This window comes from Chiloscyllium plagiosum, chromosome 11 (genome assembly GCF_004010195.1).
Source record: "Chiloscyllium plagiosum isolate BGI_BamShark_2017 chromosome 11, ASM401019v2, whole genome shotgun sequence".
Classification (NCBI taxonomy): Eukaryota; Metazoa; Chordata; class Chondrichthyes; order Orectolobiformes; family Hemiscylliidae; genus Chiloscyllium; species Chiloscyllium plagiosum.
Window position 1 is genome coordinate 19,843,722 of NC_057720.1, and position 20,103 is coordinate 19,863,824.

Genomic DNA, 20,103 nt, shown 5'->3' on the forward strand with positions numbered 1-20,103 from the left:
CTTCAAGGTGTATGGGCAGAACTCAGATCGTGAGCAATAAGATTATTGTAGGTGGAATCTTCCACTCTCATTGAAGGATATTTAATTAGCTGTGCTGATGTTGCAATTGAACCCTCGACCTACTTGCTTGAAGGTCTGTGAGGGAAATCCCATAGTTGGCCTTTTCATCTCACTGTCAATTGAGTCCCTTCAGTGACCAAATAATGTCCATTCAGGGTCTTAATTCACCTTTGTTGAGGTGAACTCAGCTGCAGGAGGATCTGTCGCCATGCAGTCAGTTTGTGAGAGAGAACTGATGTCCCTCAGTCAAAAACACTTTGAGTTTTCTGGGCATCAGGATGTGGTATCTGCTGAAAGCCATTTCCCTGCCCTTGCTACCAGACTGTCTGTCCATCTCACCACAACTGCAGCCCCCATCACCACATAACCTCTCTGTGGCTTGCGCCACTCTGTGATCCTGGTACATAGGTGGTTGTATTTCCTATAGAAACCCTGCTGCTCAGCACAACCACCGTTGGCCAATCAGTGGCCATCAGCTCTCAGACGGTGTCTAACTTTCATATTACAACACGATAGCTTACAACTGCCTGCAGCACTGTCCATGTATTATTCCTTACCAAAGATGTCTGGGAACATCAGCCTTTGCACAGTCTAAAGTAGCTATCTATTCCAATGAACTAGGCATTTTGCTTTATCAAGCTCCAGGCCATCTTAGTAAATCATCCGTATAAGTGCACTAAACAATCACTCAACACCAGGTTATAGTCCAGATTATAGTGTGATGTTTATCTTTGTACACCCCAGTCCAACACCGGCATCTCCAAATCATAAACAATCGCTATAACCGTTCTTATATTAAATAGCTAGCAGCTATCTTCCATGGCATTGGGATATAGTATAAATCTAAATTCCCAAAGCCTAATTATTATGTTAACTTGTTGCAACTAACTTACATTCTTATTCAACTTCTATTTAATCTAAAACCTGTTTGTATTTAGTTTGCTTGGTACAGATATTGGCTGTGGTAATGATGACAAACTTGTCAGTAACTGGTACAGAATAATGTAAGGAGTGAATCTACCTCTGTTAGTTGCACTGAGCAGGCTCCTACAAATTGAAATGTCCGCTACGCACAAACTGAGGGCAATACCCACTTCTGTGCTATTAGATTTGCTGTCAAAATCTTCAAACAGTTGCATCTTGTTGGGTGAGGTGTAACTGTATTTTTAACAGTTCACTAACTTCAAAATTACTACAAAACATCTTCACTGATCCTGATAAACTAATTTTGTAGGTGGAAGATCGAATTTCTCCATAATGTGATAAAGTTAGGATGTTTTAATTTTTCTGCTTCATTAAAGGCTTGTTTGTTTTTACTTTAGTCTAATCTGAAATCAGTCATAAACATTTATGACATTATCTGAAAATATTGATTATAAATAAAGGATAGATCAATACTTTTAACTCAGTGGTGCTGGAAGAGCGCAGCAATTCAGGCAGCATCCGAGGACAGGCAAAATCGACGTTTCGGGCAAAAGCCCTTCATCAGGAATATTCCTGATGAAGGGCTTTTGCCCGAAACGTCGATTTTGCCTGTCCTCGGATGCTGCCTGAATTGCTGTGCTCTTCCAGCACCACTGATCCAGAATCTGGTTTCCAGCATCTGCAGTCATTGTTTTTACCTCAATACTTTTAACTGTCTGTTGGCTGTGTGCGAACCATAGGGATATCATTGGCTTTAATCTGTTTGCACCCATAACTGCTGTTGCATTTCAAGACATCTCTTGCACTTGAGATCAGATTTAAACAGCAACAGATAAGGGAAAAAATGCCTCTATGATCGCTACATCTTTGTGGGCAATCTTTTTGATGTCCTTTGCTTAATCACTGATTGTAAAATTCAGACAGAAGTCACAAGACACCAAGTTCAACAAATTTACTTGAAATCACAAGCTTTCAGAGCACTGCTCCTATGTCAGATAAAGTCTTCACCTGATGAAGAAGCAGTGTTCTGAAAGCTTGTGATTTCAAATAAACCTGTTGGACTATAACCTGCTATCATGTGACTTCTAACTTTGTTTATCTCAGTCCAACACCAGCATCTCCACATCATGTAAAATCCAGACCATTATTGCACTAAACATTTTCACTGCATTCACCACAGTAGTTGGATAATGAATTTGGTTTGAGGAATAATTACAATTTCTAAATAGTCCCATTTCTAAATAAAAGGGCATTGTGGAATTCTCATATTGGTAACTGGTGTTGGCTGCTAAAGGATAGAGTTCGGGCCAAATAGAGGAGAGAACTTCCCTTTGTGTGCAATTTCAGAATTGTATTCAGCTTCTTACCTGGTAACTGACTGCAAGCCAGATATAAGCAAAATGAAATCTGAATCATCTGATTAAATACAATGTTCCTCTGTCTATATCTCAACTCACAAAAAGTCACAAAAAGTCCCATTCACCTTTGACGCTGGTGCTCACTGACCCACCTTAGCCCCTGGCTAAGCAACACCTGGATTTTAAAATTCTCATCCCTGTTTTCAAGTCACAATGTGTGGCCTTGCCCATCCCTATCAACCTTATAGCTCTCTAAGATATCAGTGCTTTTTCAATTCTGGCCACTTCAGTATCTCTAATTTAAATCATTCCAGCATTGGCGACTGGGCTGCAACCTCAGAAATCCCCTCCCTAAAACTTTCCGCCTGTCTTATCCCATTTAGGGCTATCCTTAAACCCACCTCTTTGACAAAGTATTTGGTCATGTGTGTATGTGATTTGACATCAAATTTCATTTGACGATATTCCTGTGCAATGCTTTTGGATGTGTGTTGAGGGTGCTGTATGGATACATGTTGCAGTCGATAAAGTAAAAATAGCTAACTGATCTCATTGACAATCTGCTGGTCCAATGTCTGGACTTGTTTACACAACATTTGATCCCTTATTAATGGTCTCTTTATTCTACTTCCTTTCTCCTGTTAAGTGATGTGGGAATGAATGCAAGCCTTTGTTCAGGCACTGACCTTTTGTCTCTTCCTGAGCGTCCAGTTCTTCCAAAGCAGCAGAGAGATCTGATTGGAGGAGCTCATTCTCTTGCCTCTCTCCCACTACGGTCATTTAGTGTATGCAATTCTACAAAATAAACAGCAACCCCTGAAGACATCAGCTTTACAATTGACTGAAACAATTGAATTATTTTTAAAAACAGGAAGGAGGTACAGTTCAGGAGATGCTGGTGCTGGATTCAGACATCCTTAAACTTCTGTAAATAGCTGGTTAAACCAGTGATTAGCTAAACTACACAGAGCAGGAGAGTCGCAGAATGTTTGGCAGAGTTAGCCACTGGAACAGCAGAGGTGCTGAAAGCTGAAACAAAACAAATCGGAAATGAAAACACAAATCACAGAAGTGAGTTTGGTAGGAGCACTCATTCCTCTGAGTCATAAGATTGTGGATTCTAATCCCACTCTGCAGGTCTTAAGCACAGAAATCAAACCTGATCTTTCAGTGCAGTCCTGAGGGAGTGTTGCATTTTTGTGATCTGCTTTGGATAACATACAAAACGTTGGCTCTTATTGTCTGTTTGGGTGGCTGTGAAAGATCCCATGGCATTATTTTAAAGCACAGGGTGAGAACCACCTCTCGTGCCATTGCTGAATCTTCCAAATTCATCAGCAAGAAAGCGGGGTGGTGTCCAATAGTAACATACTCTCACAAACTGAAATGCCCAGCATCAAAGTGTTAAACACTTGAAAGCAGCTCCCCTGGGCAGGTCTGCTTATTCAAATGCTTGACACAATACTCCTGATTTTGGATTAGTGGTGCTGGAAGAGCACAGCAGTTCAGGCAGCATCCGAGGAGCAGCAAAATCGACGTTTCGGGCAAAAGCCCTTCATACTCCTGAAGCAACTGTCATGGTGGCACAGTGGTTAGCATTGTTGTCTCACAGCACCAGATACCCAAGTTCGATTCCACTCTTGGGTGAAGATCTGTGTGAAGTTTGCACATCCGCCCCCTGTCTGTGCAGGTTGCCTCCAGGTGCTCCTGTTTCCTCCCAGAATGTGCAGGTTAGATGGATTGGCCATGGGAAATGCAGTGTTACAGGGATAAGGTAGTGGGGTAGTTCTGGGTGGAATGCCCTTCAGAGGGTCAGTGCAGACTTGATGGGCTGAATGACCTGCTTCTGCACAGTAGCAATTCAATGATTCTATGAACTGCTTTACCCAGAACTCAGGAAACATTACCATGATGATGGAGAAGTGCCTTAGGGATGTCCTTTAAGTATCCTTGAAGAAATCGTCAAAACACATGGGACTCCCTGACTTGTTGGCTGACCAAGGGTTCATTCAGGATAGCACTAGAAATTTCGAAAGACTTCATCCATAACATGTAAGTAGGAAGTGAAGGTGTTGGCGACAGCATTAATCGCAAAACCATTCATCTACCTGACAATCTGAGCACCATTGACCCCTGACATGGCAGAATGTGCAGATTGATCTTATTGGCCATTTCAAAACCCCTTCAACCAGAATGGAAGCAAATTACCCACAATCTCAGAGGGACTGCCTCGAAGTAAGGATGTTTGTGAGAGTTTGCTTTGTGCAAATTGGCAGCTCTGTTTGCTGCATTACACCAATGACTGTCCATTGAAAGTGCTCCATTGGTTGTAACATCCTTTGAGATGCCTTGTGAGAGGCGTTATATAAATATGCCGTTTTAAGGAAATGCATAGCAGGTGAATAAATAGCAGTATTACATAAAGAGAAATGGCAAGTTAATACTTCAAATATTAATGACTTTTTTTTAGATCGCTTTTAAAAGTAATTTCATAGAACCTCTACAGTGTGGAAACAAGCCCTTCGGCCCAACAGGCCACACCGAGGAGTATCTCACCCAGACCCATTCCACTCTATAATTTTCCTGACAAACGAACCTAGCCTACACATCCCTGAACACTATGAACAATTGAGCATAACCAACTCACCTCACCTTTAGACTGTGGGAGGAAACCCACACAGGCACAGGGAGAACATGCAAACTCCACACAGTCAGTCACCCAAGGCTGGAATTGAGCCCAGGTCCCTGGGGCTGTAAGGTGGCAGTGCTGTCTGTTTCTACGTAACAGTAGCACCAGTAGGAGAGATGAAGAACTAGGGCAGACCTGAAAAGAAACCAGAAAACACCAAGGCCTCCATTTTTATTTCAGGAACATATCAAACAACTCTTGACATTTCATTTCAAGCTAAAACTTATTCCTGGAATACTACTGGCAACATTCTCTCTCAGAGAGTACAGTCCTGGGAGTTTTGTTCTTAGAAATCCCAGTGCAGAAAGAAGCCATTGTGTCAGTATTGGTACAGGATTATTTTGGAGCTTTACAACTTTTCTGCTTTAAGCCTTTTTCATAGATTCATTGAATAATACAGCACAGGAGGAGTCCATTCAGCCCACTGTGTCTGTGCCAGCTCTTTGGTGCTGGTATCCGATTAATCCTACCCACTGAGCCTTCAGAATAGCCCTGTAACCCTATTTTGTTCTTTCAAGTATTTATCTAATTCTCTTTTGAATGCAACTATTGAATTTGCTTCCACCTTCCTTTCAGGCAGGACATTCCTGATCACAGCAATATAAAGAAAACTCTGTTTTTTGCCAGTCATTTTAAATCTGCATCCTTTGCTACCCTGACTATTTTGGACTGAAAGCAGTCTCTTCTTATTTATTTCATCAAAACATTGAATGACTTTGAACACTTCAAACAAATCTCCTCTTAACTTTTCCCATTCTAAGAAGAATAACTCTGACTTCTCAAGGGTCTCCACATAACTAAAGGCCTCATCTGTCTCAGCATTTTAATAAAATTCTTCTGCACTTTCTCTAAGGCATTGACATTTTTCATAATATTGGAATTGGACATGCTGCTGCAGCTGAGGTCTAACCAGTGTTTATAAAGCCTTAGCAAAACATCCTGTTCTCTATGCCTCTATTTATAAAGCCAAAGATCCCAAATGCCTTTTAACAGACTTCTCAACTTATCCTGCTACCATCCAAAACTAGTACCCTAGGTCTCGGTTCCCGTGCCTTCTTTAAAATTTATGTTACATTCCTTTGCCTCATTCTTCCCACAAAAATGGATCGCTTCAGGGATATGTGAAGGGGAACAGAGTGGTGAAGCCAAATGTAGGTCCCTTGCAGTTAGAATCAGGTGAATTCATAATGGACAACAAAGAGATGGCAGACCAATTGAACAAATACTGTGGATCTGCCTTCACTAAGAAGGACACAAGTAACCTTTAGGAAATGCTGGTGGACAGAGGGTCGAGCATGAAGGAGGAACTGAAGGAAATTCTTATTAGTCAGGAAATGTTATTGGGGAAATTAATGGGATTCGAACCTGGTAAGTCCCCAGGGTCTGATGCTCTGCAACCCTTAAGGAAGTGGCCCGAGAAAGAGCAGATAAATTGGTGATCATTTTCCAGCATTCTATATGTTCTGGAAGAGTTCCAATGGACTGGAGGGTAGCTAATGTAACCCCACACTTTAAAAAAGGAGGGAGAGAGAGAATAGACAATAGTAAGCACATTAGCCTGAGACTGTCTGTGGGGCAAATGCTGGAAATTGAAGTTTAGCATCGATAAGTGTGAAGTTATCCATTTCGGTCAGATGAATAAAAAGGCATCTTATTATCTAACTGGAGAGAAATTTCAGTGCTTCAGTGCAGAGGGATCTGGATACCCTCATACATTAATTGCATATTCCTCATGTGAGGAACAGGAAGATGGCCAGAGTGAGGGTAGGGCCAATCAGAGGGAGTGGAGGGAATTGGAGTCAGAGGAAGTAGGGAGGTCCTTAATGAATACTTTTCTTCAGTATTCACTACTGAGAGGGACCTTGATGTTTCTGAGGACAGCATGAAATAGACTGATACGCTCGAACAGGTTGATGTTAAAAAGGAGGATGTGCTGAAAATTTTAAAAAACATCGAAGGATAGAGAAATCTCCTGGGCCAGATGGGATACACCTTAGGTACTGCAGGAAGTGAGGGAAGAGATTGCTGTGCATTTAGTGATGGTCTTTATGTCCTCACCATCCACTGGAGTAGTGCCAGATGATTGGAGGGCAGCAAATGTTATTCCCTTACTCAAGAAGGGGAATAGGGATAATCCTGAGAATTATGGACCAGTCAGTCTTATGTCTATGGTGGGCAAAGTATTGGAAAGGATTCTGAGAGAAGGATTTATGATTACTTGAAAAACCAAAGTTTGATTAGAAGTAGTCAGCATGGCTTTGTGAGGGGCAGATCATGCCATACAAACCTTATTGAGTTATATGAGGATGTGACAAAACACATTGCTGAAGATAGAACAGTGGATGAGGTGTATGTGGGTTTTAGCAAGGCATTTCATAAGGTTGCCCATGTAAGGAGTGATAGGATACAGGAAAACCTGTCTGTCTGGATACAGAATTAGCTGGCTCATAGAAGACAGAGGGTGGTGGTAGATGGAAAGTATTCAGCCTGGAGCTTGGTGACCAGTGGTGTTCTGCAGGGATCTGTTCTGAGACCTCTGCTCTTTGTGATTTTTATAAATGACTTGGATGAGGAAGTGGAAGGGTGGTTAGTAAGTTTACCGATGACACGAAGGTTGGTGAAGTGGTGGATAGTGTGGAGGGCTATTGTAGGTTGCAACAGGACTTTGACAGAATGCAGAACTGGGCTGAGAAGTGGCAGATGGAGTTCAACTGTAAAAGTGTGAAGTCATTCACTTTCAAAGGTTGAATATGAATACAGAATACAGGGTTAAAGGCAGGATTCTTGGGGAGTGTAGAGGAACAGAGCAATCGTGGGGTTTAGGTTCATTGATCCCTCAAAGTTGTCACCCAAGTCAATAGGGTTGTTAAGAAGGGCTTTCATTAACAGGGGGATTGAGTTTAAGAGCTGCAAGGTTATGCTGCAGCTCCATAGAGACATGGTTAGACCACACTTGGAATATTGCGTTCGGTTCTGGTTGCCTCATTATAGGAAGAATGTGGAAGCTTCAGAGAGGGGTAAGAGGAGATTTACCAGGAAGTTGCCTGGACTTGAGGGCATGTCTTATGACGAAAAGTTGAGGGAGCTAGTGCTTTTCTCATTGGAGTGAAGAAGGGTGAGAGGTGACTTGATAGAGATGTACAAGATGATGAGGCATAGATAAAGTGAATAGCTAGAGACTTTTTCCCATGGCAGAAATGTCTGTCACAAGGGAGCATAATTTTAAGGTGATTAGAGGAATGTTTAGGGGAGATGAAAGAGATAGGTTCTTTACACAAAGAAGGGTGGGTACTTGGAATGTACTGCCAACAGTGGTAGTAGAATCAGGTACATTAGGGACATTTAAGCGATTCTTGGATAGGCACATTGAAGATAGCACAATAAAGGATATGAAGGTTATTCTGATCTTAGAGTAGGATAAAAAGTCGACACAACATTGAGGGTCGAAGGGCCTGTACTATACTGTTCTACGTTCTATGTAAAACTAGTATGCAGGTACAGCAGGTAATATGGAAGGCAAATGGAGTTTTGGCATATATTGCGAAAGGACTAAAGTATGTATGGAGGAAAATGTTGCTGCAACTGTACAAGGCATTAATGAGACCGTAGTTGGAGTATTCCAGACAATTTTGGTTCTCTTATTTGAGGAGGGATGTAATTGTATTGGGATCGAAAAATGTGGTGCTGGAAAAGCACAGCATCTCCAGGAGAATCTGAGGAGCAGGAACAGCAACATTTCAGGCATAAGTCCTTCATCAGAAAGGACTTATGCCTGAAACATCAATTCTTCTGCTCCTCAGATGCTGCCTGACTTGCTGTGCTTTTCCAGTGCCATGCTTTTTCACTCTGACGCTCCAGAATCTACAGTCTACTTTCTCAGAGAAAGCTCACTAGATTGATTTGAGTCTTATGAAGAGGGACAGAACAGTTTAGGCCTGTACTCTCTGGAGTTTAGAAAAATGAGCTCAGTAGTCGTGGCTGAGTGGTTAAGGCGATGGACTTGAACTCCATGTGGGTTTCCCATTGCAGGTTTGAATCCTACTGACTACGTTTGAGAACTGAGGGCAAGTAGGTGACGGGGTTTACTTCTCGTCTTCTTGGGTGGCACGGTGGCTCAGTGGTTAGCACTGCTGCCTAACAGCGCCAGGGATCTGGGTTCGATTCCTGCCTTGGGCAACTGTCTGTGTGGAATTTGCACATTTTGTGTGGGTTTTCTCCAGGTGCTCTGGTTTCCCTCCAGAGCACAATCCAAAGAGATGTACAATTTAGCATGGCCAATCCAAGAGAATTGGCCATGCTAAATTGTCCATAGTGTTCAGGGATATGTAGGTGCATTAGTCAGGGGAAATATAGATTATTAGATTACATTACAGTGTGGAAACAGGCCCTTCGGCCCAGAGGCGGGAATTGAACCCGGGTCTCAGGCACTGTGAGGCAGCAGTGCTAACCACTGTGCCACCGTGCCACCCATAGGGTAGGGGGATGGGTCTGAGTGAGTTACTCTTTGGAGGGTTGGTGTGGAGTTGTTGGGCCAAATGGCCTGTTTCCTCACTTTAGAGATTCTATGATAAATGAGAGGAGATCTAATTGAGGAAGATAAGATGCTACACTGAATTGACAAAGTGGACATAGAAGGATGATTCTTCATATGGGGCAGTCTAGAATGAGGGGGTCACAGATTTAAGATAAGTGGTAGCAGATTTAAAACAGGAATGAGGAGAAATTTCTTCTCTCAAAGGGTCATGAATCTGTGTCACTCACTACCTCCACAGTGCAATGGATGCTGGGACATTGAATTAATTTAAGGAGGAGATAGATAGATTTTTAATTAGTAACAGATTGAAGGGTTTTGGAGAGCAGGCAAGGAAGTGGAGTTAAGGCTGAGATGTCATCAACCATGATCATATTGAATGGTGGAGCAGGCTCAAGGGGCTGAATTGCCTAGTCCTGCTCCTAGTTCTTGTAATCCTTTGTTCTAACCTTTGCTCACAACAGAAGACAAAGTCCAAATGAACTGAGTGACTATTCTACTTTGAGGACTGTAAAACTTTAACATACATCCCCTCCATTTATTTTCATCCTATCCAATGATGTCACTTTCAACTCATTTATTGATTCATTGATAGTATCCTCTTCTGTAGTGAATTTAGATGTAGATTGTGCTCAGTCATGACCTTGCCTCCATAAAAAAAATTGCCTTTTCTGTCCTTAAATAAACCTCAGCTTTCCCTTTAGTATTTATTAGCCAACCTTTTAATACTCATCTTTCATAATTGGCTTTTGAGTTCTCTTTTCTGGTAGCCACTAATGCACTTGTGTAATTTCTGTTTGTCCATCTAATTCTCTTTTATTTAGATCGCCACTTTAGATGTCAGGTCATGTTGACAGAATTGTTAATAAAACATGTGATATCCTGGGACCTATGAACAAGGGCATAGAATAGAAGTGCAAAGAAGTTATGTTAAACCTGTCCAAGATGTCACCATAGTCCCAGACAGTCTCTCTCTCATTAGAGATAGATGATTAATGCTGAGTTTAACCAGAGTGTCACTACAACTCAGGTGAGGGGTACAGTTGAGAAGGCAGGAACTTCATGGTGACCATAGCTCATGCATGAATTGAACCTGTGCCGTTAGCATCAGTCTGCTTTGCAAACCGGTTTCCCAAGCAACTGATCTAATTGATCCCATAATAGGCTAACGAAACAACAGCAACAGCTTTTTCAGGCAGTGACTGTTTAGGATCTAGAAAGCACAGCATGAGCGTATAGTGGAGGCAGATTCAATTGAGGTATTCAATCGGAATTGGATTATTATCTGAAAAGGAAGTATGTGTGGAGCTCCCGGAAGAAACAAGGGAGAGACTCAAAGAGAATTATTCTTTCGAACAGCCAGAATAGATGCAGTGGACTAATTGGTTCCAGCAAAGAGGGAGACCATTCTATGATTCCGAGATTGATTCCTCTACGCCTCTATATTCAGTTTGCTTCACTAATTTTTTTTTAATTCACTCACGGGATGTGTTTGTCGCTGGCTGGCCAGCATTTATTTAGTCCCTAGTTGCCCAAAAGAAGGTGATGGTGAACTGCTGCACTCTGTGCATTGTACGTTGACCCACAATATCCTTAGGGAGGGAATTACGGATCTTAAATTTGTCTTAAGCTTTCTTTTTAGCCAAGTGAACAAGTATGTTACAAAGCAAAAACAAATAACCAGATATTTAAAAACTTGAAGAACTGTGGATGTTGGAAATTAGAAACAAAAACAGAAATTGCTGGAAAAGCTCAGCAGGTCTGGAAGCATCAGTGGAGAGAAATCAGAGTTAACGTTTCGGGTCCAGTGACCCTTCCTTAAAACAGGATGACAACATTCTTCATGCTAAAATGCTCAAAACTCTACAAACACAAAAAGGTTCATATTTGAACTAGGTTTGGATAAGTCCTGATACAACTGAAATAATTTCAGAACTGGCCAACCCCATCATGCCCAGAGCAACCAGAGCAACTCAAAGGTTTGACTAAATTATACCCTTTAAAATGCAGCATGGAAACATATTAATGTTGTCCTTTCAACACATAGTTTGGGTTCTCAATCAACCTCTTAAGTGACAAAATCTAAGTGAACTTTAGTGTCTATAACATAGGAATGTTGAATTAGTTTGTAATTTTATCATAAATTTAATTCCATTTTATTCTTTTAATATCCCATTCAACATTTCCCTGTTACTTGATAAACTTGTCAATTTTTGTGACATGATTAGTACATGTTGTATAATTTTAATCTGGCCATCTAATTTTTATATTAGCTTTTTCTTTTATGTTATACTGCAATTCAGTCAGTGGGCTGTGAACGTGTTTCTTGAATAACTTACCATTCTTTGTTCTGTCTTATTCTAGGTTCTATATCCTTGGTCACCCTTGATGCTCTCGCTCTGAATGTGCCTACATTAGATGTCATTTTCTCCTTTGAAGTCCTCCCATTATTCATTTAAAGTATTCTCTGACAGTTTTGGTTCTGGTCCACCCGGTCAAAATGACATCTGAAGTCACTGAAGTTCTAGTTAAGAGCCTTACGCTTGTGGCCACGTTGTCCTTCTCCATAATTATTCTAAAGTTGATATTGGGTTCCTCAGATGCTCTTACACTTAAACCACCTCTACCCAATCCAGTTAATTCCTTAAACTAGATACAGCATCACTTCCTGCTCTACAGACTGGAAGACATCAATGAAGTTCTATTGTTGAGAATTCCTCCATTTCCTTGCTCTTGACAGTATTGCTATCCTGGTCTATTTAGGGTAATTTGTCCCTCATTATCACTGCTTTATTCTTTCACCTTTCTGTAATTTGCCCGTACATTTGCTCATCCAATTACATCCCATTATTTGGTGGCCTGTAAAGTACACCCAATCTCATCAAAGCTCCTCTGCTCTGCCTTAATTGTGACCCAAATAGATTCTATCTTTGATCCTTTATCAAAATCATCTCGCATCAGTGCTATAATCATTTCCTGGATCAATAGAGCCTTCCCTTCTCCTTCACTCCATTCTCTACCTTTTCTCAATGTTTTGTTGCCATGAATATTGAGTTTCTGACCTTCCTCCTTTATCTCTTACTATTCTTTATTCATTGTTAACCTAATTCCCTCTCAAAGGTTGTGATAGTCTCAACTTCAATGGGCACTTGGGATAATATTCATATTTATAATAACTCTACATCAACAGTATTATTTTAACCACACTTTTTATATTTCGAGCATTTAAACTAAATTCATACCCATCTTATTACCAATTCATATATCAGAAGAAATAATCTCTCACTTTTTGCGTACCAAGTGTATTCAAAACATTTGATACGACAATAACACTTCTCTGCTCCAATAAACTCAGCTCGAGTTTTTACTTAAGCAAAATTATATTCTCTCATTTCTTGTAAATGTGAATTGTCTCACACATTTCTTCAATACCTTATACCTTCATTACCAGCTTCTTGATTTATGTCAATGTCCTTATCGATATTAAATACACACTTATGTGTCCATTTTGGATTTTATCCAACATTTATAGATCATAATCAAGTTTCCCTCGCCCCAACAGTTCAGTACATATCGCCAAACTCTTCATCTCTCTTCACCTTCTTCTCTGGCTTCTTATGTTTTTCTTGGGATTACCACATTCAGGTTTATCACTTTTCTCTATTCCCTCCTCTCAGCCATCCATTCCTCTTCCAAACCTGCTCTGTTCAAGTCTCCTACCACTGCATCTTTCCATTGGCTCTTACACCTTTCTCTTCTCCTTCTTCTTGGCAGTCCCATCTCTATTCTTCATTCCACCACATTTCCTCTGTATTTCCATAATAGATGACCATGCCATTTTAATTTCTTTTCAGCTACTTTCTTCGATGTTCCCACAATTTTCTCTGACACTCCCGCTGAAGTCCTGCATCCTGATACTCTCCTTTCCCCTTATGTCACACATTCGTCTCATCAGGATCTTCATTTTCAAAGTCATTAATTCACATTTATCTGTAATATATAAGATGCCTGACCCATTATACCTTAGACCTCAAATTTTATAACCAATTTCTTATGTGACGTTTTCTCAACATTTTTGGAATCAAAACGTACTGCATTCCATTTGTTTATGCTTGATAATTAAAAACAAGTTATTTGAGTAAATAGTTTCGATGCGCATGTTAATAAAATTCATCAATTTAGTCTGGCATAGTTTTTTCTACAAATACTCAAATATATTGTTTATTAAAATGTGCTGAAGCTTTATGGAGCTGTCTGACAAGAGAGGTTTGAATGTAACATTTGGCAGCTCAAGAGGAGTTCTTCAGACTGTTCATGCTTCACAGACATTTCCAATGACACTCAGACTACCACGGCATTGACCCTTCATTCTCCACAATACTTCGTGAACTGTTGACTTTCTAAACCATGCCCATCCATTCTTGATGTTGTCACTGGGAAAATATTCAGTATTCCTCAACTGAATTGTCTTCTGGCTATTTTTCCTGTATTTGTGAACTCAGATCCAAGAGGTGCAAACTTTAGTATCCCTAATGCATAATTTGTAAACTTTCCATGACCATATCCGCCTTGACCACTCTTAAGACATATAGAATCTAGGAGGAATAGACCATTCAGCCCTGTGAGCCTGCTTTCCCATTCAATATGATTGTGGCTAATCCTCTCAGTGCCATATTCACACTTCCACCTTACATTCCTTGATTCCTTTAGAATCTAAAAGGTTATCTTGAATACATTCAGTGACTTGGCCTCCACAGCCTCCTGTTTATAGAATCCTACTGGCTCACTACACGTTTAATGAAAGATTTGACCTCCTCTCTGTCCTAAATTGTCTCCCCCATATCCTGAATCTTTGAGCCCTGGTTCTGGACTTCTCGACCAGGAAAAATATTTGCCTTCAAATTTGGCTCACACTAGACCCGACTTGAATTTTATGAATTTGAATCAGATCCCTTCTCATCCTTCAAATGTCTAGTCAATACAGGCCAAGATAAACCAATCTCTCCTTCTGCCATTCTGGTGACTCTCCAATGCACTCCCTCCATGGCAGGTAAATGCTTTCTTAAATAGGGAGACCCAAACTACACACTATATCCCAGGTGGGATCTTACCAAGGCTCTGTAAAACTGCAATAAGGTGTCCCTACTTCTGAACTCAAATCCTCTTGTAATGAAGGTCAATATACTATGCATCTCCCTAGTTGCTTGCAGTACCTACCTGGCTACTTTTATTGACTGTTGTAGAAAGACACCCAGATCTCCTTGTAGATCCACACGTCCCAATATATCACCATTTATGTAATGCTGTGCCTTTCTGCTTTTTTACACCAAAGTGTATAAATCGCATTTAGTCATATTGTACTGCACCTGCTATGTGTTTACCCACTCACTCGACTTGTCTAGATCATCTTGAAGCCTCACATGTCACAATCCACCTAGTTTAGCTGGTGCCCAAACACTAATCCTTGTGGCACCCTACTTTTCATTGACTGTCACTTGGAAGAAAGGACTATTTAATCCCACCCTCTACTTCCTGTCTTATTATCAATTCTTAATCCATGCTAATATTTTACTCCTATTTCATGTGTTTTAACTTTATCCATTAACCTCTTATGAGGGACCTTACCTACCAAGAAAATCCAAGTACACCACATCCATTGGTTCTCCTTTATCTATTCTAATGGCTATATTCTAAAAAAAATCCAGTAGTTTTGTTAAGCATGAATGGCTTTCATAAACCAGCTATCCAATCTTGTTGACGCTTTCCAAATATTCACGTCTTTTATAATAGTTTCTAGCACTTTCTCCACTATTGATGTTAGACTAACTGGCCTGTAATACTGTTTTCTTTTCTCTTCTTTCTTTTATAACATCATGGGGTCACATTTATCACCCTCAAATCTTTAAGAACTGATCCAGAGTTGTTATGGACCAGATAAAACCCCCTAAAAATATTTTAAGAAGAAAGCCCGGACCTCAACTTCTTTTCTTATTTTTAACGGCAAATGTAGGGCATTGTGTTCCAGATGTAATTCGATTGGTCAAACCACCAGGTTTGAATCAAAACACATTTTATTATTATACACTAGATAAAATACAAATAAAAGAATGGAGATTTGGAATAACTTAACTCTACTGGAAAACATAACAGTATAATAGATTAAGTAATTACTAAACAGCAACTGTGCCAATATACTAACATCCCAGAAACACACCCTTGGCAAAGGCAAAGTCAGTAAAATAGATAATCTCACATGTAATCTTAGCCGTATGCAGAGAACCCCAGCTTTTAGCTGTAGCAGAGAGAGAAATAAAAACAGTTTCCACATCCAGCTGCAAGACCCCAGCAAATACTGAAAGCTAAAGCTAAAATTGTGGTTCTGTGGGAACTTGATCCCACTCAGTCATGCTGCTTCTATTGTTCCAACTTTACAAGAAAGCCCAAGGCATCACAAACTATTCACTTTATTGACTTGGAACAGACTGCTCATTCTCTCTGTCTCAATCTGACTTCATAAAAAATAGGGCAAAATGTACTTCTTAAAGCCGTGGTATTGTCACAGATTCAATAGAGTTCTGGAAGATGATGAGACCTCCAAAGTATCCAATATATCGAGGCCACTTCCTTTAGTAATCTGGGATGTAGGGAGAAAGTGAGGTCTGCAGATGCTGGAGATCAGAGCTGGAAATGTGTTGCTGGAAAAGCGCAGCAGGTCAGGCAGCATCTAGGGAACAGGAGAATTGACCAGAAGGGCTAATGCCCGAAACGTCGATTCTCCTGTTCCCTAGATGCTGCCTAATCTGGGATGTAGATTATCAGGGACTGGTGATTTGTCAGCCTTTAACCCCATTAATATCCCCAGCACTATTTTCTTACTAATACTGATTCCCTTAAGATCTGTCCTCCCTCTCTTGGTTCCTTAATATTTCTGGGAGGTTATCTGTGCCCTCTTTTGTGAAGACAGAACCAAAATAAGTAACTCTATCAGGCCTTGGTGTCTATTCTCGGTTTCATCTCACAGTCCAAACATGTGCAGTTCAAGTGAATTGGCCATGCTAAATTGCCCCATAGTGTCCAGTGATGTGCAGGCTAGATGGGTTAACCATGGTAAATGTGTGGTTATGGGCATAGGGTAGGGGAGTGGGTCCGGATGGGATGTTCTTTGAGTGGGGGAGTAGGGGGGGAGCTGAATGGTCTCTATCCTCACTGTATGGATTCTATGATCCTAGAATCATTCTGTAGAGCAAAGACAAGTCATATTCTCTGATATTAACCCATTCCTTACACCCTGCAACCTAGCTATTTCTCTTTAATACCCACAGAAGAAGCTATTACATTTCTTCATCACCAAACCAGAGTCTATCAATTCAGTGACCTGTTCTTATTTTCTGCTTTGGCTCACCCACAAAACCATACTTTTCCTCTCAGATATCCACTCACTCTATCCCTGAATTCCTGTCTCTTTCTCTCCTGCAGGTTTCTCTCCCAACAATTTTATAGTCCCTCCAAGCACATCTCCTTCATATCCTCCCACAATCCAAAAATGTGCAGGTTAGGTGAATTGGCCATGCTAAATTGCCCTAGTGTTAGGTGTAGGGGTAAATATAGGGGAATGGATCTGGGTGGGTTGCGCTTCAGCGGGTCGGTGTGGACTTGTTGGGCCGAAGGGCCTGTTTCCACACTGTAAGTAATCTAATCTAATCTAAAAAAAAATCCACTTCTGGCTCCCTCAGTAACAGATCCTTACATATCTGATCACCCAACTTTCTTTCTTGGTTAACATTATTAATAATTTGGTCTTGTCTCTTTTTTATGTTATCAATACCCACAACTCATGATTGGTAAGGCCAGCATTCAATGGCCATCCTTCAGTGCCCCAAGACTGTGGTGGTGTCTGCCTTCCTGAAACACTGATGCTGTTGTGCTGCAGGGACATGCCGGTACTGTTATAGAGTCAGAGTCATAGAGATGTACAGCACGGAAACAGTCCCTTCAGCCCAACTCGTCTATGCTGACCAGATATCCTAACCTAATCTAGTCCCACCTGCCAGCACGTGGCCCATTTCCCTCTAAACTCTTCCTGTTCATACACTCATCCAGATGCCTTATAAGTGTTGTAATTGTACCAGCCTCCACCACTTCTTCTGGCAGCCCATTCCACACATGCACCACCCTCTGCATGAAAATGTTGCCCCTTAGGTCCCTTTTAAATCTTTCTCCTCCAACCTTAAACCTATGCCCTCTAGTTTTGGACTCCACTACCCTGGGAAAATGACCTTGGCTATTTATCTTATCTATGCCCCTCATTATTTTATAAACCTCCATAAGGTCACCCTCAGCCTCCAACACGTAGAGCGACAATTCCAGGATTTTGATGCAGTGACAACAAGGGAAAGCTGATGTATTTCCAAGTTAGAGTGGGGTGTGTCTTGGAGGGGACTTTAGAGGTCCTCCCAAACACTTTCTGTCCTTGTCCTTCTAGGAGGTACAATGTTTGGAAGAGCGTTGGTGTTTTCTTGCACTGTGTATTGGTGGTTGAGGGAGTGAATATTTAAGGTGTAAGGATGCCAATCAAATGGACTGCTTTGACATGGACAATGTTGAGATTCATGACTGCTAGTGAAGCTGCATTCATCGAGGATACTGCAGAATATTGTATTGTTATGTTGACCTGCACCTTTTCGATAATAGGCAGTCTTTGGTGAGTCAGGATGTGAATTACCTTTTAGAGAATTCACAATCTCTGACCAGCTGTTATGCTCATGGTATCTGTTTGGTAGTCCAGTTAAGTTTCTGTCAATTACAGAGCCCAAGATACTGATGGTGACAGGGATGACATTAAATGTTAAAGGCTGATTAGATTCTGTCTTGTTGGAAATGATAATTATGGGGCATGAATGTTGTTTAAGCTTTGTTTCATGCTAGGCTTGGATTGCATCTAGAGTTATGTATTCAATGTGCAACCTTGGCGTTTTTACATACATTTGATTGTTAAAGACGAACATTAAAAATTACAGTCTTCAGTTTATAAATGCATACTATTTCCATATATTTTTTATTTCTACTTTACATAACCTGTGGTAATGATTATAGGTATTTAATTTAGCAAGGAATTCAGGAGGACATTATGCAATTATTTAAATAGAAACAATGTACAAGGGCATGTAGAAAAGGCAGAATGTCATGAAGTCATGATGATCTTTTGGAGAATTAGTACAGATATTATGGATAAATGGTCTCCTTCTGCACGGTGACACTTCTGTAATTACCTTAAGACCATAAGACATAGGAGCAGAATATAGGAGCATAGTTACAGGAGTAGGCTATTCAGCCTCTCAAGCTGTTCTGCCATTCAATGAGATCATGGTTGATCTGTGCTGTAACTCCTTATACACACCTTTGGCTCATATCCCTGAACACCTTTGCTCAACAAAAATTTATCTATCTCAGATTTAAAATGAACAATTTATCCAACATCCACTACTATTTATGGGAGATATTTCTGAACATCTACCATACTTTTTGTGTAGAAATGCTTCCTAACATCTCTCCTGAATGGTCTGATACTAATTCTCAGACCGTGCTCCCTAGTTCTAGAATCCAATCCTGTGCAAATACTTTATCTTTACCTACCCTATCCTTTCCTGTTAATATCTTGATGTCTTCAAACAGATCACCTCCTTACCTTTTAAATTCTAGAGAAAACAGGCATGATTTGTATAACTTCTCCACATCACTTAACTCCTGAAATTCAGGTATCATTCTGGTAAACTTGCATTTCAATCCCTCCAAGGCTAATGTATCCTTTCTAAGGTGTAGCACCCAGATCTGCTCACAGTACTCCAAATGGTATCTAGCTAGGATTATGTGTAATTGCAGTATAACTTTGGAATCTGTACACTCCAGTCCCAAGATATAAAGGTCAGTGTTTCATTAACTTTCTTGATTGGAAGTAGGCCATTCGGGCCATTAAGTCTGTTCTGCCATTTACTGAGACCATGGCTGATTTGATAATCCTCAGTTCCACCTTCCTGTTTTTTCCCCATAACCCTTGGTTTCCTTATTGATTAAACATCTCTCTATCTCAGCTTTGAGCATATTTAATGACTCAGCCTTGACTATTTGCTGCAGTAGAATCCCACCAATTCACAACCCCCTGGGAAGCAAAATTCCTCCTCAGTTCTGTAAGGTGTCCCTTGTTCTGAGATTGTGCCCTCTGGTTTTAGATTCTTCTTCCTGGGGAAATAAACTCTCCCCATTTACCCTGTTAAGCTCTCTAATAATATTATATGTTTCACTATGGCCACCTTTCATTCTTTAATTCTATTATCCTGTTAAGTGGTCAACATTTTCAAAAGGTAAAATGATATTTCAGTGCTTAAAAGTTTATCGCACTGATTTTCTTTCGTAAAGAATTTAATTCCATTTCATAATTTTGTTATATGGCATAGATTTTGTATATTATATTATATATTATTTTACCTTTTATTGTAAGGTATACAGGGGCGGCACGGTGGCACAGTGGTTAGCACTGCTGCCTC

General features: G+C 40.6%; 1 protein-coding gene and 1 non-coding gene across 2 annotated transcripts in view; one reads left to right on the forward strand and one right to left on the reverse strand.

Moving 5' to 3' along the window:
* The window catches only part of abca4b (ATP-binding cassette, sub-family A (ABC1), member 4b), a 150,764-nt gene that overhangs the window by 128,621 nt on the left and 2,040 nt on the right, over positions 1-20,103 (reverse strand). The window contains exon 2 of the mRNA XM_043698840.1: positions 3,029-3,137. Within this exon, the coding sequence (XP_043554775.1) occupies positions 3,029-3,094 (66 nt within the window). The 5' untranslated portion in view covers positions 3,095-3,137. The remainder of the gene's footprint in view (positions 1-3,028; positions 3,138-20,103) is intronic.
* trnas-uga lies at positions 9,000-9,081 on the forward strand. The gene has a single exon. It is a non-coding gene; the product is annotated as a tRNA-Ser (tRNA).